The 21,363-nt window shown below is 43.1% G+C and overlaps 1 protein-coding gene across 7 annotated transcripts in view; it reads right to left on the bottom strand.

Annotated features, from left to right (window-relative positions):
- Positions 1 to 2,252: 2,252 nt before the first annotated feature.
- Positions 2,253 to 21,363, bottom strand: part of BTRC (beta-transducin repeat containing E3 ubiquitin protein ligase) — a 123,594-nt gene continuing 104,483 nt past the window's right edge. For all 7 annotated transcript variants that reach the window (XM_069796840.1, XM_069796839.1, XM_069796838.1 and 4 more), the window contains 7 exons: positions 21,128 to 21,246; positions 18,514 to 18,763; positions 17,719 to 17,837; positions 13,345 to 13,455; positions 12,661 to 12,739; positions 9,116 to 9,309; positions 2,253 to 8,118 (listed from right to left, as the gene is read on the bottom strand). In XM_069796840.1, the coding sequence (XP_069652941.1) occupies positions 9,148 to 9,309; positions 12,661 to 12,739; positions 13,345 to 13,455; positions 17,719 to 17,837; positions 18,514 to 18,763; positions 21,128 to 21,246 (840 nt within the window). In that variant the 3' untranslated portion in view covers positions 2,253 to 8,118; positions 9,116 to 9,147. The remainder of the gene's footprint in view (positions 8,119 to 9,115; positions 9,310 to 12,660; positions 12,740 to 13,344; positions 13,456 to 17,718; positions 17,838 to 18,513; positions 18,764 to 21,127; positions 21,247 to 21,363) is intronic.

Consider the following 21,363-nt stretch of genomic DNA (forward strand, 5'->3'; position numbering starts at 1 on the left):
GCAGGTGCTTTCCTCCTGGGACAGCATCCTGGGCAGTGTGTGTATTGGCTGTGAAGCAACTTGAGCACTTGGAAAAGAGAAATCTTCTGCAAGCACAGCTATACAGGCAGAGCACCAGGCTCTCAAGCCCAGGAGTGGCATCTTATTTCCACCAAACGTTGAATCATTTCCACACCCTCCTGGGCTCTGACAGGTCTGCCATTGCATGGGGGGAGCTCCACCGCACACGGCCTTTGAACAAATGGGGCCAGGATGCTGCTGGAGCCAGGCACAGCCCATACCCCACGGGCTGCCAGGACAGCGGGACAGCTCACCCGCAGAAATCAATGGCAGCACTAGAGCATGTCTATCTGCTCAGCGCTTTTGTTTCCCCAGCCATGCTGCCTCCTCGGCTGAGAGCTCGCCATCCTAACCCTCTTCAAACCAACACAGCACCACCCAACTGCTGAATTCATTGTAAACATTTTTTTGTAAGAATTACATTAATTCTAGCCTAGCAGGTCTAAACTGGCCAATTTCCCCTTTCCAAAAAGTAGCTTACTATACTCTTGAAAGTATGTATATAATATAATAAAAAAAAAAAAAAAAAAGAGATTTCATTTTAAAGCTGTAGGTTGATCAAATGCTGTTAATTTGAAGCTATGGTAAACATTACTTTCCTCCTTCATTTGAAGTGGAAATAAGGCACACATTTTTAAACAGAAAGGGTAATTAACCACTGAATCTATTTAAGATAAGCTGTCTGGTGTTCATTCTTTTCCAGTGGAAATTTACAATTGAGATTACTTTTCTTTCGCAAAGACTCTCTTTAGTACTTGAGTTTTAGGATGTGATGCCAGAATTCCTGGGAGAAGTTTTCCAGCCTGTGCCCTGCAGCACAGCACTGCCCCAGTCCTAGAAATCTGGAATAAATACTCTGATCCTTGTCTTTAGACATCAAGGAAAAGAAGGGGAAGGACTAGCTAAGGAACAGCTAGAAACAACCCACAAGGAGAACCTCCTTCTTGTAGGACTGGGTACGATGTGTGTTGTTTGGGTACACACAGGGACCCGGGACTATGAGTATAAAAGGTAAGGGGTCTCATTTGTGTGTGCTGGCAGTCACATGTTACTTAAGTCAAGCTGCATCCTGCATTACAGACTGATCCAAAACGATGGATGAAGCCTGTCACTGCAATTTCTCTTCCAAATCTATTATCGGATGGGAGGAAAGAGCAGGGAGGGAACAAAAAAGGTTAAAGTCATGTAAATATATATATACACATACATAAAAAACCAAAACCTTTGCCAAACAAAGCACACGGCTGCTGGGAACCCTGTCACAAGGAGAGACGGGGATTGGAAGTGACGGGAATCCTGCTCCCAGCGCTTCAGAAAAGCAGGAGCCTTTGCAATCTCCAGTCCCCTGCTGGCTCCCAAGAATGGAGCCAGCAGGGAGAGAGACGGCAGGAGCGCGGGGTTTGTTTGTTTTCTGACCACCCCAGGAGTCAGGATCTTAAAACTGCAGTGGCCTTTGTTTTAAAAGGGGCTGTTAAGTAAAACGGAAAGATCCAAGGCTGCTATTCGAGGAGCATTTTTAAGAGAAAGGTATTCTGAGGGCAAGGGTGCTTGCGTTAAAATTCGGGCGAGCTGTAAGCATGACAGCATCCCCAGCAACGGAGCTGCATGGCGGTGCTGAGATATGTCAATTACTCACTCATTATTGAACAGCAGGATTCTGATTAGCTTATAAAACAAATTTGTGCTTCTCCTACCAGGATCTTGCAACAGTACCCAGAAAAACACAAAGTCTTTATAGCTTCTCCCCCACACTTTTTTAATGGGCAGGATGGCTCCAGCTCTTCTGTGTCAGTCACATCCATTCTCTGGCTTACAGGGCCGACTCATTTGCCCCAGCCAGAGGCCATCAGCTATGAATGGAGAGTTTGTTAATTAAAAAGTATGCTGTGGTTTTAGGAATAAGTGTTTTTTTCTGACCGCCAGCACAGTCTTTTATGCTGCATTCATCAGTGAGTAGCAGCTCTGGGGTGGGACTGGCTACCGCAGACTCTGTGTGTTCTGTGAAGCTGCACCTACCCAGGCCTTGGGGCAAAGCGGTCCACCTTCTGGCGGCAGCACTTCCAGGTGTTCATGCTGCAAACATCGTGTACAGTGCACGTGTAGCAGAAGTATGAGTCACATACATGGGCCTCAAGGAAGATACAGGCTTGATATTTTGAATGTCCTTCACCCCAAAAGGAAAACAGGAGAGATTCACAGCTTAATCTTTGTATTTGTATTTAAGTTATTTTCTGAACAGTTAAAAAAAAAAAACAAACCACACTGTTACCATGATCCTAGCTCAAGTGAACATTAGTACATTAACTACACATCACCGTAACATAATCACAAAATTCAAAGCACTCATTACTTAAGAATCCAGATAACAAATATAGCAGAGTAACAAACAGAAAACTCTGGAGAAAACATGTTCCTTCTCACCTCTCCCACTTCCACATCCACCTCAGCCTGAGCAGGCAGGAGTGATGCAGCATAGGCTGGCCTGGCAGGCATGCAGCTCTCCTAAACATAGTGATGTAAAATGACTGGGAGAAATGGGATGTTACACTTTGCTGAGGTCCACGTTATTTTTCTGCCATGCTAAAATGTGGCTAGGCTGAGCCCTGTAATGCCTTGCATGATAAAGACAAAGTAGCTGAAAGCAAAGTTTTACGCTCAAAAGCAGCTCCAGATTTTCACACTGAATTGCCCCCAAATTCTCACAGCTAGCTCCTTGTAAAAGCCACTGCAAATAGCCTGGGACAGGCTGGCCTGCCTTCCTCCTGCACATGGAGCTTTCCTCAGACGTAAACCAGTGCTTGAGTGCCAACAGATTAAAACACTTTACCTGTAAAGGCAACAAATTGTTATTCATCGTACATGTGTGAGCAGAGCTGGTCTGTGATGAAGACTGGTATTTCATGCTGATTTTCTGGCCACAGCTGCACTTGGCTCCTGCTTGAGCAGAAATCAGGGTATCTTTTAGGGTGATAGGCTATTAAAAAAAGGGACCGATTTAGGATTTAGCTACAGTATCTAAAGGGCTTGTTGTACATCCATGTACATCAACATCCCTCTGATTTTGACAATATCAGCTTACCATGACTAAGGATTAAACAGTGTTGCCAACTCCCATGGGATATCCGCTGGACAACAAATGTGGAAGCCCAGCGGTCTTTGGGTACAAGCACAAAGTCACAAGAAGAGTTTTATGACAAGACAAACGATGATTTTTTCTAGCAGTGTGCCAAGGCTCACACTAGGAGAGACGCTTTGGGATTTGCCAGTAGTTTGGCTACACCTCATTTTAAAAAAAAATGAGGTGAGGGGGAAAGGAGGGGAAGCCAAATGCTCAGCCTCAGCAGGCAGCCGTTGCTCTCAACCTGCTGCTGAGGTTGTGGAGAAGGCACGCGCCCAAGGGACCTGCTGCTTCTGCGAGTCTCTGATTTAAATGTGGGGACAGAAAGACTGTGGCCCCCTCATGCCAATCAATCCGGTAGGGATTTGCCAGCAGAAGGATGGAGGGATTTCATATGGAGATCTCCTTTGGGGACAGCTGGGTCACTTGCTGTTCCCCCCTCTTTCTGGGAAGCTGCTGCTTACTGCTTTGGGGGGAACAACATTTGGGGGCAAGGCTCAGCATGTCAGATGCATCATGCATGCCACTTGGAGACCATGGCATTCTTCTCTTGGCAAGTGTAGTTTAGACCATCCCCTTCTCCTTATGCCCCCATGCAACCTAAAAGGGGCACCAACCAACAAGTTCAACAGTTGGAGGCCTTACTTGATTACCTCCTGATGACTTTTGATGTTCTCAGAGAAAACCTCTATTCTTCTGAGTCAACTACACAAGCTAGAAGATCTATTTTCAGCATTGTCCCCACTTCTGTGGAGATCCATCTCCATCCCCGCACTCCCTCCTAGCTTTCAACCACTTGGGTTGTCTCCTCCTTTTCCTCTCACAATTCCCACTTCTCTAGCTAGGAAGAGCTGCTAGTATTTGTGATTTATCAAACACAAATATTCCCCCACTCGAGTGGATTTAGGAATCAACAGCCACAAAAGGCAGATCTAAAATGGTGTTAAAGGAAGCTAACAAAGTTAGGCAAAGAGCCCAACCTGGAGATGTGCTTCCCATTGGAGCTGGGATGCCAAAAAACTCAGAACCAAGCCTGGAGCTCTGCTCAGACTGAGAAAGGAACATGTGGCAGGGGCAGGAAACACATACCTGGGAGTGGAGAAATGCACATGATACTCTCCAGCTTTTTCAGTGTTCAAAAAAAAATTAAGAAAAAGAAAATAGGATCCTTTGGAGCAGGAGCAGGTGGCGGGTAGATAGAGCATGGTGGTCCAAGTCAGCTTCCAGTTTAGAAACAAGTGTAAACCATTTCAACATTTCTGATGATCATAGACTTCTCAACTTGTCACCTGAATCCTTCCATTCCAACAGCGGATATGTCTGTCCCTGAACGTTAATGGGGAGCAGAGAGGGCTGCCCCAGAGGAGACAGCCACAGAAGTAATTCCTTCATGCCATTTTCTATTTGCATATTTTAAAGCAAGCTGTATTCCTCTGAGGATGAGAAATACTTGCAGCAAAAATGTGCCCTATTGCAAAGGAGTCACAAGCAGGAGACGGTGTGGCCATAATGGATTGTCCTGCTCTGAATGTCCCACACCTCCAGTACTTTCCATCCCAGAGTCCAAGGGGAAGGCTAATGTGAGCTTCCTACTTGTGGGAGAAGTGCCGATCTCTATGCAGCAGAGGTATTTCATTTCATTTCAAAGCGATGTGCAACACTTAAAGCCCACAGACACTTCCAGCCCTTTTTTATCTCCTTTCAGCAGACACATTCTAGTTCTTTTCATTATAAACTCTGCAATTACTCCAACCTGGCTGAGGGATTATCCATCCAGTTCATGCTGAAACCTCTCTCTCACATGCACTCTTGCACACTCACACGCACACACTAAAGGTGGGTGGGTGGGGGGGAGTTTGAAAAAGCCACTTTCTTCTGACATTGGTGCACAATAAACACCACCAAATGTCAGGCTGTGGCAGTTTCAAGTTCAAGTTAGATCAGTTAACTTCAGTTTCCTTCTTAGCTATGAGAAAATTTGTACAACTCAGGGAGTGGGGTAGGAATGCTTGCCCTTCTGCGGTTCTGTATGAAGTACCCAGACACAGTCCTTTCTTGAGGGTAAGACACTGTTCTTACCGTGTGCCAAAAATGGATTTCAGCTGTTGCTCACTAACTGTACCTTAAACAGCTCTATATAGCAGAGTTCAAACTATGGTACCACTTGAAGACCCAACAGTGCTTAGAAGTTACAGAATAGCAGCATGGAGCAGCAGGGCTATGACAACCAAGGACAATCTGCAATGGTGTTGTCTCTGTGTTTGGCCAGCCAGTCTTCCAGTTCTCCCAAATTCTCTCAAGTAGCAAAATAAAATGCATCCTTGTAGGTGTTGGCCACAAAGATGCAATTAAAATATTAGGAAGTTCTGCAGCCTTCAGAGGCTGGAGTAACAGATCATTGTTTTCTACAATAACCTAAATGTAAAAGACAAGAGGATGACCAAACTGAGGAAAATAACTATTAAATCTGCAGCCAAGGTCATATAAACACCTGCTGATATGCAACCACACTGCAGATCTTGTAATAACTGAACTTAGAGGAACAGTGTTCAAATAACAGTAAGAATAAGACTCGGAACTTCAATTCAGCAAAGTTTGGGATGTAAACTTTGATTCTCTCTGCTCCCTTGCCATTTTGGCTTTGGGACTGCAGTATGCCTGATATGTAGAGCTGCCTGAAATCCAAAACAGCCTTCCTAGACTTAAAAGTAGTGCCAAAATTAGTTGTGGATGAACTTATCATTGTGACTTGGAACTTTTATGACTCTGCAGACGTAAGTCACACTGTCAGTGTCACCTGAACAGAGCTCAGTTGTTGAACTGTTTGACTCTTTTACAGTAATAGTTCAAACAGAAAACAGGAGTGTCACCATGTGCTCTGAGACGCTCTTTAGAACTAATGTAGTTTCTAGGCTCAAGGAAAATACAGGGAGCTGAGTGCTCAACACTGCTGCCCATGTGCTTCAGGAACTGTACTAGGTACTCCCCAAGCACCAGCTTTCCCTTCCTCCATAACTCCATCACCTTCTTGTCTGTCTTAGCTGTCACCGAAATGATTTAAGCCCTCTGGACTGCTCTTTGGGGACTCTTGGCCTAGCTCCTTGCAAAATTTCATTGGTGGAAAAAGCACATCCCAAGCAATTAGAAACAATGCAACTGCTTCCCCAGCAAAGTGAAGTTGATGAGAATAGCTTAAAAAAATTTCCCATCTACGAACTTCCAAGTTTAGAAGGTGCTAACAAAGCCTGTTTAAAACTCCTCCAGCCCCCAGTCCAGAGACGAAGGATCCCGATTTCCTACTGTGGGATCGGAGCCACTCCCCACTAAGGCAGCGGGGGTTATTCAAGACCTACAGTGGAAGATCTGGGCCCAAACCTGGAATGGCCAGGGACTGACTTACACAGTCTTTTCTGATCTAAACGCAGGCCTGCTGCAATTCCTTCCAGCTCTGTAAAAAGAGCCATTTTCCCCCAGACCTCTCTGTCTAGTTCAGAGACATGCAGAATTGTCTCTCATGTCCCTCTTCTTTAGGGCTTTTTTTATCTTCTAAACAATGGCAATTTGCAAAAGGCTCAGCTAGAAAGCAAAGATCCAGCTCAGCTATCAGCAAAGGGACTAATCAGCCTGTGTCCCTAAACTGCAACGCAGCATGCACTTAGGTTAGAGAAGCACACCAAAGGCTCTCCCTCCAAAGGCTTTCTAGCAAGGCCAGCCCCAGAAATGCTGCAGAACTAGCCTGGAGCCACTGCTAACTGTACTGACTGTACTCATGGCCATACTTATTTTATCTATCTGCCATCACCAGGGGACTGTGCATTTGCTCATTCATGTGAGCAAGTCTTATTGTCACGGCCAGAGTGTTTGTGTAGTGTCTCCACTCTAGGGTGGCTCGATCTTGAGACCTCCGCAAGGTTTTTAGCAGCTCCCTCTTTCAGCACCCAGCTACAGCCTCCGGGGAGAAGGAATGGAAAGAAAGGAGCAATGTCCAGCTTTCCTCCTCACCCTAGCCTCATACTTCCTCCAATTTACAGCATGATTTGTAAGCCATCAGCAATACACTGTCTTCAGGGAGAACAGCAGGAGGAAGATGGTACAGACAATCCCTTTGCTAGTGAAATACTGCCCTGGGCCAACATTTTACCTGGGGCAGGGGTGGGTGGGATCTCAGCCCCAGTCCATCATGCTTGGGACTTTGGCAGAAGAGAGTTTAACTTTTCATTGACTAGCATTCCCCAGCCAAGCAGATGTGAAGGGAGACTACGATACACATCCAGCTTCCAAAGGGTTAGCATAGCAGGCAGGAGAGGAAAGAGATGGATTTGGCTCGTAATAGTCAAATTTCAAGGGTCCTCTCTCCACAAAAAATAGGTCTGCAGTCAAAACAGCCAAAAGCCGCAGGGAAGTTGGGGGGGCCTGGTCTGGCTGTTCTAAGTGTTTCTGTTGCTCTTCAGAGCTGAATGCTTTTTCAAAGGCCTAGCAATGGATATTAATTTCAGTCTGAGAGTAGCAGCCTCCTCCCCACCCACCTTGCAATGACTCTCTCAGCAGGATGCACTGTGCTATAAGTCTTCTGCTTAACAGCAAAGCAACACATTCTGGCAACATCTTAAATATATTCATAGGACATCTGTGACTGGGTTTGGAGGGGAACCAAATAGGGTAAAGGGAAGAGGAGTGAACAGGAAGAGGGGGATGAGGGAGGAAAGGGATGGCAAGGTTTAAAAATGTTAACTGTTCATGAAAGATAAAAGTTATCTTCTGATATAGCAGCACTTTAGCAGTCAGCCGCGCTGAGTAGACCCTGTCCGAGATCAACCGCATGCCAACTTTGTTCCAGAAACAAGTCTGAGAGCCTCTCTCTTCAGCAAGTATTGGTTACGTGGATAGTTCTTTTGTCCTGGCATTGGCAGGTAATTTAAATACTGCAGCTTAAATGAGTCCTGGGAACAAAAAACAGAACAAACCAAACAAACCCCATTCGTACTAAACCTTTTAATGATTTAAAAGAACATTAACCAGAGTGTTTGAGAAAATCAAGATTGCTGATCTGACAGCTCTGGAGCATCACTGTACATTTACCAATCAAACAGACAGCATTTTCATGGGAAAATGTCACTGTGGACATTTGCAGAAGCCTGCCAGCCCTTCTGCCATTTTTCTCAAGATATTAACAGCAATCATGCATGTACCCACCAAAGTGGGCAATCATGCTATCCCGCTCCACTCATATACATCAAATCCACTCTACAACTGACCCAAACATATGAAACATTATGTCCTCCCCGCACTGTGCTGTCCAAGACAAAAGGGTAAGGTGACAAGCAAACCAGCCAGGCTCTGATACGAACAATTTAACACCTGCGCTATGCTAGAGAGAACAAGGGCTAGGCCCTATCAGTAAATGACTTTGCATGTTGATGCATCTCAATTAAATTTGCCTGGGCTTGTGCCTCAGTGTCTCCTCCCCTAGCCAAACTGTTCTCTTGAATCAGCTTGCTGCAGAGTGAGAAGAATGGTCACCACTTCAGAGGGAGGGAATAAAGCTGACGCTTCTTGGCAAAACCCTCCTGCCTGGTGACAACTGCCCAGGGTCAGGCCATCTGCATCCCCTTGTTAGGCAGCAGCTGCTCTACTTGCTCTGCAGAAACCCTTCTTCCTTCTGGACAGCAGTGATAGCTGATTTAATTATTGATGATGATAGACAGAGGAGGAGGAGTTCTTCAGGGCAACTCACAGGTGCCACATGCCACAAATCCTAAAATAAAGTCCCTATTCTAGGGTATCAAAACCATTCCTGTCCTTTTACAGGACACTGTAATTACTGTCCAGCCAAGATGAGAAATATTGATAGACCCAGCTAGTTATTCAAGCAGCATGCTCACACTACATCCAGTGTCACCTTTGAGCCTCATTTTATTTTTTTAGTTTTTTTTTTACCTGTGCGAGTGTGAGGTACAGTGTAGTGTTATTTATCTTGAGATGTAGGTGTATGTTCTGGATGGGGAACGAGTGGATTCTGCTTGGGCAGCTGGATCGTTCAGAAAATCCCAGATAAGGATGGTGTCATCATGTGAGCTGCTGACGATCTGGAACTCATCAAACTGAAGTCGAAAGACTCTTCCAGAATGCTCCTAAATGCAAGTGGAAGACACAGCATGTTACTTTGTGAACTTGCTGGCACCTGGGATGAAGCAGGGAAGATGAACTTGAGCTTCGATTCTAGTGTCACATTCATTTCTCAGTAAACCCCACATGACACACTGTGCATCACCATCACACAGTGTAAATTAAGCTCTCTTTCAGTGAAAAGGGCTTGCCATAACTGAGTACTTGGCTCGCAGGAAGTTAACATTACAGTTATCCCATTACTCCTTAAATCCCAATATTGGACATACGCTGTGCAGGACAAACTAAGCTCCCTCCACCACGCAATTCACTCTGGTGAGGCTGATAGGAGCACTGTCTTCCTTGTTCCATAGCGAAACTCCTTCCTGAAATCACAGCATTCCCAGATGTAGTAGGTTATGGGGGGAGACATGAGAATTTTGCATTCAAGACTTTGCACCATTGCCACTGCTGAAGAGGAAAGAGCTTAATACTGGAGGACACTAAGGACCGTCTTGTAAAGTCCAGTGACAAAATAATAATTCCTCTTAAGCAGTTCTAAAAATATGAACTAGAAAGGGCATTCTTTATAGGCAGTTCACATTCTGCTCTGAGGCTGAGTGGAAATGGCATGACAATTTGGCAAGAGTTCAGACTGTAATTAACAGGAGGTAACAGCAAGATCCTGGATATCACAGAGCAAATCCACTATGCTTTCCCTTTTGTCTTGCCTCTTTCTTCTTGGTGCTTACACTGCTGCAAGAGTAAGCAGTGGCCTCCTCAGTCAGAAGGGAATAGAAACCATGCAACTAGGGTGAGCCCTATCTCTTCCATTAATACCTATTTCTCTTTAGTGCTCACGTGTTGTAAGGGGCTTAGGGTCAGGTAAAAAACATGTCTTAAAATACTTTAATACTGACAATACAGGTTTCTTAAACATTTAGACAAAAGCAAATTGTTAGCTACTAATGGGAAGCCTCTGTCTTATGGCACAGGGCTACAAAAATACAGCTTGGTTGCAAAGTGCAACAGCTGCTTTAAAGTGGATCTCTGAATCGTAAAATTAACTGAAAATACACACACGCAGAAGTCAGATTCTATTTTTAAGATAAATTTTAAAAAAGGTCTAATCATTGGAACCTTTCTGATCTTCTAACTCTAACTCAAATTTGTCTTAGAAACACCTTATAGGTTTCTGTCTTCCCACCTATTCCAAAAAGAAATGTTTTTCCAGAGTCTGTGTTGTAGCAGTGAAGAAGTTCGTGCTAAAAAATATCACTACAACAGTCAGATCCTCTGAGGGATTGCTCACAGAGACACCGAGAAAGAGGTACTTTGAAAAACCATTTCCAAAACTCCCTTTTCTCTCCCAGTCGCTGTGGGCTAAGTAGGGTTGCCCTCGAAGTTCCACATAGCACCTGCCCTTTGCTGTTGCAGTGGCAATAAGCAGAATGCACACCTTAAGTTCAGGCCACAAGGACCTGGACTCTTTAGCTTGTAAGGAAAGCTGAACTGTGTGCTTATTCTGTGCCTGGAAAGCTTCTGTCAAATTCATGTGGCCGCCGTTCTAGCTAACGGAAGACAAAACTGGAAGGGACCTGGCATGCAGCGAGCATTTGTTATCCGTGCACTTTCCTCCTACTGTTTGAAAATTGAACACGAGCAGCAGGAGACTCACGATGTTCATTGTGCAGCCAGGTTTAATTTTGGAGGCCAAGGGAAGAGAAAAAAACAACAAACCAAACCATGGGTAAGCGGGTATAAGGACGTCCTGTTGTCATAAACATGAAAAGTCCTAAAAGCACCACAACAGCTTCTTCCTCTGCCCCCCCTCTTTTGGCCCCCTCTATTGCTATCAAATGGGGATTTATGAGTATCCATGTGTTGAGATTCCTACAGTGTTTCCATCCCACCGCTTCTGATTTATAATATAATTAGCTGGGGCACTTTGGCTGTCCACTGCTGGAAAATGCAGAGGAAATCACACCAGTTAAATTAAGTCTACAGGTTACTAGGCACACATTTGTCTCAGGCTGGAGCAGGAACACTACTAATACCAAGCTGAAGTGTTAGACTCTCAGGATATGTGCTCATGGGCACAGAGTTGTTCCATAGTTTGGAACTGGGTGGCTGATGACAAAGGGGGTTTTGGATTTCAGCCATGAAACTATTTGCGGTTCTATTTGGCTAACAAGAAGGTTTTTCAACATAGTACCTGCAGGCATCCAAGGCTCTCACAGACTCTTACTCTGCAGCTTATGGTCCAAATACATGACGGAAAAGAGTTAGCATGGCTTAATGATCTACTGGCTGTCAGCTGAGTCACAGTAACCCTCCCAGCTTGCACCAAACGTGAAGTAAAATACTTAGCGAAATCTACAGCAACAGTAGAAATTCAGGTGGTTGATGAATGTGCAGAAGGTCAGCTAGCACAGCTCAGCTGGTGAGAGGTAACCACACTTTTAAAGAATCAGACAGCCTTGGTATGATCTTGGTTTTAGAGCACAGACTACAGTCACTTGCTACAGCAGGAAAAGTTCTAATGTATACCAACTCAAACACTTTTTAGCTAAAAAATAAATACATTTAGCAGTTCTTTTTCAATGAGAATTTGGTACTGGGTTGAAATCTTCCTCTATCCCCAGCAACACTGCAAGGTTTTTGGGGTGAATGTGATGGAGGAATGCTTATAGGAACCATCCCATGACCTTGGCTGTACTGGCATTTTTCTCACAACTTGCCCACATTATTATAAGACCAGTGCAGAGCCACTGTTAAGCATGACTGTGAATGTTGTCAATGCTCACACAATGACATTTTAACCACACCATCATCAGACCTGCACTAAATACCAATAGATGGCGTGAAAGCAGTAGCTGCTGTTTAAGGATGAGGCAATATCACTGTCTGTTCCAGTCTTTACCTGCTTTTTTCTTAACACCCAAAAGTCAGTAAAAAGCAATCCCAAGGGTGTTCTTGTTCCTCAAATTTGGAATGTACTACTTTTCTTTAAGATGTTTCATGTCAACAATTTAGACAACTTACTACTACATCATCAGGTACACACAGGTTAAAGTAAACCTACTGGCACATGGATTTCAAGAAGGACAAGTCTCAAAAATGGATTTAATTATTAACTCCAAATCACAGAACAAAGCTTTTAAAAAATGAATGAAAACTCCACAGGTTCTAATTTCTAATGCTTTATAGTTTGCAACATTAAAAAAAAAGTTGCACAGCCAAAAAAGCCAGACTCCTAGAAATGATTTCTAGATCCTGCAGACTGGGGCTAAGCTGACTTGAGTTTTCATAGCTCAGATAGCCCTGATCAAGCACACCTTTCTGCCCTCTCCGACACCCCTACCAAAAGCTCTTACCACAAGGGTTCGCAAGCAGAGGGTCCCTGCTGGAGCACGGGGGTCCAAAGCAGCCACAAGATCCCATACTTTAATTTTCCTAGTAGTGAAAAAATGGACAAACACCATGGCTCTGTTAAAGAGAAAAAGAGCAAGTGCTCACAGAAAAACATTAACTGTTAGTACAGCTTAGCTAACACACCAGTTCAAGGAAAATTACAGCAATCCTTCTGCTCTTGAGACCTGGTTCTTGCATTTTCCCTTTGTAAAGGTTATAGAGCTTAATGGAAGAAAAAAATATGCTGTCAACAAGGTAAAACACATAAAAAGCAGGTGATAATAACTAAGAGAAACATGTGGGAGTGTAGACACCTAGTCTGTAATGGCAAATGGTCCAGAAGATGTAACCACAGATGGGAAAGGTTGTTCTTACCAGTGGTTCAGCTAGAAGAGGTTTCAGACTGAGTCGTCAGATATTCTTAGAAGCTAAAGAACTGGATCACATGAATCAAATCATACTGACTTATTTAAAAAAGAAGAAAAAAAGGTATACTTTGTAACATGGGCCTGATTTTCTGGCCATGAAAAGGTCCTCTTGGTATGACAGACAAGAAGTCTAATATTTATAAGGAAGATACAGCAAAGTGGGATGTGAGACAGACAGACAGGAAGATGCAAGGTATTGACTTGCACTGACAGCCTTACCCATCATATGCCCCACTGACTATCCTCTTGTTATCAAAGCGTATGCATCTCACCAACTCTTCATGGCCTTCCAATACTCGTAAACATGCCCCACACTCGATATCCCACAGCCTGGAAGAGAGTACAAAGCAGCACTAAGAATTTTTTAATACCTGATCATTGCAGTGAAATATTTTGGTCTTTGCTTGTAGTTAATGGAAACTTGGAAATAAAGATTACGATGAAACAACAAGGAAACAAACTACATTCATCACTCCTTTTCCTGCTGTTAAGTGGACGTGTGCTTTTCAACATGACCCTGTTACATTACAGTATCACATGGGAAATAAGTCAGAAATCCAAAAATTTTAAGACCAGTTGTGCCTAGTATCTACTGCTCTAGTAACACAGATATGTCCCAGTTATCTTCACAGTGAGCCTCACAACTTTATTTTACTGAAGTTGATTTTTCATGAAAGTATCCTGCCTTGATTTCAAGATGTTAAGAGAGGGAGACTTACTAATCCCCTTGGCAGCTTGTTCCAATTGGTAAGATCACCTTTACAAGGCACGCACCCTTTTCTGTACCCCTATATGCCTATTTCTGATTTGGAGACTACCATCAGACAAATTAAGACACCAATAAAGTGGTGAAAGGTACAAGAATTAACAAGCCCTTTTTATTTGTCATTTCTCCCACTGAAGGTATATTTACTCTGTAATCTAGGTACCTTATGCATAAACTAAAATGGGCACTCTATTATTTTATAATGCATTTTCTTCTTGCTCTCAAATAATTCCTGTGGCTCCCTGCTAACTGGTTCTAATAATCCAATATTTTAAAAAAGTTCTGGCACCAAAACCAGTACACAGTATCCCAGTAAGAGACCCAGCAATGCGTTAATTCTCTCAGCTGTAAATATCCCAGAGTTTTGGGCTTTGTGAAGGATTTTTAGCATGGAGAATAAATTAAAATACATTAATTTTTATACTTACACACTACCTTGAAAAATACTTAAGAAATGCTTGAAACAGTTATGAAGTAAGTCCATGTGCTTTCCATACTTTTGTCAGCTCTTTGACATGACTCCCAATTAGCATGGAAAAAGAAGGATTATTTCCCTATAAGAACTGAAATTCTTTGACATGTATTGTCCAGAGGTGTTCCATCTCTGGCTGAGACATTCCCTGCTCATACAGGAATCTTTTAATAGGAGTATCTGCTGCAGCTCCCTGACACACAGCTGAAAGAAACCAGTCACAAATGTTCTTAAATGCTCATTCAATTAGCATTCAGACTGACATGAACTTCACAGTAGTGAGAAATATGGGTAGTTTGTGGAATTTCTCTGGGTGACACGTCTCAAAGCAGCACAGCAGCACTTTCACTTCTCCTTGAAAGACAGACAGAGAAAGAGATAAACTGTCCCCACATATTTTACTCCTGAGGTCCCCCAGGGAATAATCCAGATCCAGTGGATATGTGCCCAAGGTTTGTGGATAACGATTGCAGCTGTCCTAGCACGACAAGTTGCTCTTACTTTGGACAACAGAGGAGTGAACAGAACTCTTGTCACTATAGAACTGGGAAAGCATTTGTCTATGCACATGTTTGAGACCAACGAGGAGCACAGGGTGATTCTTTGATCTGTGAAGTCGATCTTTCAGGAATCTGTGAAGATCCCAATAGTTTTCACGTGAGTACCAGTCAAGGTCAGAGCAAGCAACTCCATGGCAAAGGTCAGCCAAAGGCACTCTGCCTGGTCAGAGCACAGCAAGTGTCTCAAGGACCGTAAACAGGATAGACAATGCCAGAAATGAACTGGTGCAGAAAGGTCTGAAGAGCAATCTTGTGCCAGGAACTTTTGTACCATGTGTTTCCATTCCTTGCCATCAAGCCTGAGATTGCCAGCAGCTCTGGGAGGCTGCATCACACAAATTCAGGCCCGTATTTTCAGGTCCCAGTTTGAGGTTCTACCTGAATCCGAATGGGATTAGAAGAGATGATCATGTCCCTAGCCACGTGGGGATTGTGCCTTCATGTACAAAAGGGATAACTGCTATGTAAGAGCAGAATGCCCTAGCAGAACTGGTGCCAAGGGTACCTCCCAGATTTGATAACGTCCTCAGATTTCTACTTCTTTAAATAGTCAAAGGACCAAATAGTAAGAGAACTACTCTTAAGGCTTGAGAACTAACCAAAAAAATTCACTACAAAGTATACACAGTCAAAACCACCACGACTCTTCCTTCCCATAGCTTTGAGAGAACTTCTGGAAGTAGAGGGAGGTCTGCAATTATCTCAACCTTTAATTCACTTGAAGTCCTGGCAGAGCTGTAAGATGTACAGAAGGCAGGTGAGCCTGAATCCCCATCTCCTAGAGAGAATGCTGTTGTCTAAACAGCCCAGTATCAGATCCCCGTGTGTGCACACACTGGAGGTTGAATACACACATGCAAACTGACCACTCATTTAAAAATTAACCCAAGATGATGTAGTCTGATTCTATTTTCTTGCTCTAAATTACTTTTTTTTTTTTCTTTTTTTCTATACCATGCATGTCTGTAGCAATTAAGAACTTTGGCCCTAGAGGCTAAGATACTGAAGTGATTGGATTAAACTTGATGGATCAGTTTCTACCAGACGGAAATCAGCACAATGACAGTGATGCTTATGTAGCTGTGTCCTCTTACACTGGTGAAATTTCTGGCTTAAAACAAAACCTAAATAATTTTTATACATGGAGTCTCCCAACAGAAGAAAGATATTGATTTCTCAGCTACTTCATATGTCCTTACATCTGCAGTTGCAAAACTAGAAATCACAGAGTTGTCTTTTGGAAAAAAGTTTCCCTGCAACTGAAGAATGACAAACTTCAAATTCTGTATCAGGAGGTAGCCTCTACTGAAGGCCAACACACAATGTCTGGCATTTTACAGTGGATTAAAATCAAACATAGAAAGCACCAAGCCGCCCAGAAAGGTGACTTAGTAACCTGCCTTTTCTTTATCACACTTCCACTGTCTTGTGCCCTCTGCTAATGGCTGGGAGAAAATGATGTGACCAGGTAAGTCTTGTGCCTTGCCCACACAGCTGCCAAACTTGGCTTCCATTAAGGTTCACTGCCAACATTCCTGAAATTCTAGCACAATTTATCTGTCAACTAGGGATTTTGTGCTATGTAAGCGTAAAAGTAACTGTATTCCTCTTTAGCATTATCACTATCTTGACATTTATTTTTCTTAGCATTGCAAGTCGTATTTTAGATCCTTCCCTAACTGCTGTAATATTTAACTACTTCTTACTCTACTTCTGAGACCAAGTTGCATAGTACAATTGCAGAGGGTTATTTTTTTCTAGTTGAAGTGCAGAAGTTCTCACCATGTGTAAGTGGTGCTAGTCTTACACAATGCCTGTAATACTTTTCCCCCTGATTAAGAGAGAGAAGTTCCAACTCTCTTGGTCATGCTCTCAGACAGCCCTGTACTAAAATCTGGCACAATGACCTGGTGATGTCAACCAAAGGACCACCATTTTCCTACAGAATGCAAAGCAGAGAGAGGCAGTGTGTTGCAAGCAAAGTCCACAGGCGAACAGTAGCATAAATCATTCTCGCTGAGGGGAAATTATTACTAATATGCAAAGTGAAGGGTTTCTGCTTACACTGTCTGGCTTTGAAGTTTTATCAGAAGGCAGAGAATTATTTAAAGCAATGATAAAGACAAAAGGGAGGTTGCTCTTACTCCTGTTTGCATGACAGAGCCATTTCCCTACGTCACGTACACTACTACTCAAGCTTGCTCCGTACACCCTGAGATTACTGGGACATCCCTCTGCCAGCAGCTGCAGGATGTAGGGAGAAATCCTGGCTCATGATACCGAAGGAGTTAAATCTCAGATTGCAACCAGGGCAGCTGGAAAAGTGCAAAAGGCAGCAAAGTGAACTTCATGCTCTAAACCAGCTGTTCCAGACTTAACCAGGTGCCAAGTACCACAAGAAGAGTTTGGCGACAGCCCAGGAGGATTTCTGCAGAGGATTAAATGCCTCTTACTGCAAATCTGACCCCTTTAACTAGACACATAGCCCAATTAAAATATCACAAGAGGACATCACAGAAAGTGGTACTTGCCAGCTCTTTCATACACCAGAATTGTCAGAGCAATGCAACTTGTTGATTAGTATGGGACTCTTGAGATATAGAGGATGAAAGACAATACAGTAAAACAGGCTTCTAATATCTCTTTCCAGTAGTTCCCAATGTTCTACACCAAAGAAAGCATTTTTCAAAGACGACAAGGGTACAGAGCACTTCAGTTGTCTAACCTCTGCACATCCCAGGCAATCAGAGACAAGTGCTTGCATAGAACACTGCAATAGGGAGTGTGTCTCTCACCTGATAGTATTATCTGAAGAGCCGCTCACTACTAGCCTGTCTCTGTACTGCAGACATGCAATGCCTCGTTTGTGGCCATTTAAGGTGCGTACAAATTCGCAGGTACTAGTGTTCCATACCTGTGACAGGAAGGGGGGAGGGAACCACACAGAGATAAAATTATCAAGAAGAGACTAACAAAAGCTGGTGTCTGTATGATATATAGGTGCATCCAGAATGCCCTTAATTGAAGATGCCAGGGGAAAATTACCGCTCTGGTGACTTATGACTATAGTCTGCAACTGTTAGCAGCTTGGGTCACTGTACACAGAAGATTTTTGCCACACCGTATGAAAATTAGCTTCCAAAATCAGGCTTTAGCACTCTCAGGCTATGATTTAGTCTACACAGGATCTCGATTTTCCTCAGTTTTAATGCTGCAGATTGGGATCATAGCAATAACACTTAAGTGACTCCTATCCACTCACCTTTATTTTGCCCCCATGCTGCCCTCTGACAACTGTTCGAATGACTAATGCTGAAACATATGGAAGCGGTCAAGTCGAAAAAGAACACAGAAAACAAAGTCCTTTTTCAACTGCATCTGTACCTGGATCTGATTTGCCATACAGCTCTGTAAACAAGTTGTGCAAGCTCAACAGAGGGGGGACGAGTGGAAATGAGCCGCAGGAAGAGCACTGCTTCTAAAGGAAGATCTCTGTAATAACTGTCAAGGACCATCTTTCCTGTCTGGTCACTGTTCTTGGTTATTAAATACCCCAGTGCTGCAAATAAAAAGCCTCTGAAACACCTCACCTTTATAGTTCTGTCACCTGATGCTGATACAATGTACTTGTCATCAAAGTCCACTACGTTGACGGCAGCTCGGTGCCCTACTAGCACCCTCCTCAGGGTGATGTCTGTTGGTGAAGCCATGTCCCACACAGCAATGGAACGGTCTTTGGAACATGTCACCATCATGCCATTATTGAAGCGGAGGTGTAGTACTGCTTCGCAGTGGTGAATCAGTGTATTCAGCATCTCGCCTGCATTTACGTCCCACACCCTGCAGTTTCAAATTTCAAACCAGAGAGAAGAGAGTTAAAAAACTGTACAGTGGATTTTCTGTAGAGCAAGAGAGGGACGGGGAGAGGTAATTGACTCTCTAGCAATATTAGAGAAGCAAACACCACAAGTTATATCTACATCTATTAAATAGTTCAATAAAAGATGTATTCTATAAACCTGTTGATTATGCATACATTGAGACAGTCCAGCAGCCAAAAATCCTGCAATGCAGTTAACACCATAAAAATAACCCAGCCAGGAAAAAAAGCGTTCTTTAATTAAGGGAATTTAATGCTGAGGAAAGGTATGAGATTGATGGCCTTAAAGACTGATGTTTCCTGGTTGTGTCAGCCTACCACATACTCCATTTCCAGTCAATGAGTACTTAATCATGACCTGTGGGGAAGCAAGTTCAGTGACAGGTTTAATTTTTGACCTCTCTCACAGGACTATCAACTCAAAGGATAATTTATACAGAAGCAGAAGACAAGATAATGCTTTTCAAACAAATATAAGTAATTGCCACAAGTTGCACCACGAATTGCATTTACCCTGCAGTGCATCTGGTACACATTCCAGGAAAGTGCTGAATACCCAAATTAAGACAGAGCATTTATGTCAATTTAATGTTACTGGAACCAACTGTTTCAGCTGAAAGATAATTTAAGATGAAAGTTAGACAAAGGCTTCATACAGAACTTCTAGGACTCGAAATGAAGATTTTAAGCCTTAAAAGTGTTTCTTTTGGGCTATTCTGTTGGCAAACTTCTTTTACCCTCCATAAAGAGATTTCTTTTGGCACTATCACACCTGTATCCCAGATATACTATGTGAGAGCAGAAAACGGCTGTATCATCAAGCACATCAGATGTTGCAGAAGTTAAAACTTTGCCAATAAGGCGAGCAGTAAGAAAAGACAAGATGTGAGAGAGAGTTCTAGTGTTTTATTTTCTAACTTATGGAGGCTGAAGTGCATCAACTTATGGACTATAAATAGGAAAGAAAACTACATTCCAATGACAAAATGTAAAGGAGAAAAACTCACAGACTAAAGACCTGAGCCATTAACAGATGAGCAGTTTGCAGACAGGGTTGCCAAACTGAACAGGAGCTTGAGACCTACTGACTTCTTTGGACAAGTGCATCCCTGAGATCTCAGAAGCATTAAGAGCCCATCTGTACTGTCTATTGGATGAAGCCCCTATTCCTGACGAGACCCAAGGATAAAAGTGATGCGTCCTATGTGCCTCTGGGGTCTGCACAAACACTTATAGATACAGTAGGAAACAAAGCATTTCTGGGCAAGTAGCCAGTCTGCAATTTGGCCTGCCTGGCCTGATATGGAAGATGATAGTGCTTGTTACAGAAATCAGCCTCTCCTTTTGTGATCTGTTTAGCACAGTGCAGTTCCCACATCGCCTCCCGGCAGGCAGTGTTGCTGAAATTCTGGATTCCTACTAATGATAGGACCCCAAAATCTAGCAGCACCACAAGACTGCATGCATCACATGTCAGGAACTAAATTTAATGGTTATTAGCTTAACAGTGGTAGTTTACATGCAAGCATGGTGACAACCATGACGAGCTTGCAGCCATAGGAACACATGCTAATAGCTTCAGAAAAGGCCACTGACACAGCTTTTTTTTGTCTGTAACATCACTGCATGGGCACTGTTTGTACACTGACAACAAGACAATATATAACAACATGGAGAAGACAGACTTGCTCCTTCACATCCAAGTTCATATTGCAGTTCACTAACTCATATGTGCCTGTATTTACACTGCAGGTCTTAGACTCTCAGGGATCCTGTATTACGTCTAGTGGACTTCACATCCGCATAACATGCACCACAAGTGCTGACTTGAGGTGTCCAGCCTTTTGCTGGAGACTGGAAGGAAAGCAAGGTTAGAAAGATGGAATGAAAAGAAACATAATGCTGAAATATAATTAAAAGTCACAGGAGATCTAGTCATACATCTTCTGTTAAAATTAAGTGACAATGGATGACCAAACCTTCAAACTTGCTTTGAAAACTTCAACCAACTTTTAAAAAGTTATTCTCAGGGAGAATTTAAAACATTCTCAGGGAGTGTCAAAATATGCAAAACCTTGGTGAAATGCCAGATGGCCTTCCTAAGTCATCTTGACCTTGACTGGCCTTTGCTTAGGTTCTCATTTCTCCTTGACAGCCATTTGCATGGGCATCTGATAAACAAGGACAGTATGCTCCTGAACAAATATGCTGAACTACTTCATGGAACTGATTGAACAGCACACATTTAAGAAAAGATCATTTCAGCATCTTGCAAGGCTAAAATCTTAGAAGCAAACAGAAAGCTCCAAATCACAAGCACACACCTGACTGTTGAGTCCGAAGATCCAGTAATAATCACCCGTTCATCATACTGGAGGCACAGGACAGAACCTGTGTGTCCGGTGAGAATTCGCTTGCATTCCAATGTATTCTTATCCCAGATCTAAGATAGCAAACATTCAAAACCAGACAACTCAGAAAGGTTTTCATTGTTCAGCAATTACTGGTTTGACTGGTCTGTTTTTTACTACAACACGTCAACCATAGTGCAGTTAAAAGA

This window comes from Haliaeetus albicilla, chromosome 11, assembly GCF_947461875.1.
Source record: "Haliaeetus albicilla chromosome 11, bHalAlb1.1, whole genome shotgun sequence".
Taxonomy (NCBI): domain Eukaryota; kingdom Metazoa; phylum Chordata; class Aves; order Accipitriformes; family Accipitridae; genus Haliaeetus; species Haliaeetus albicilla.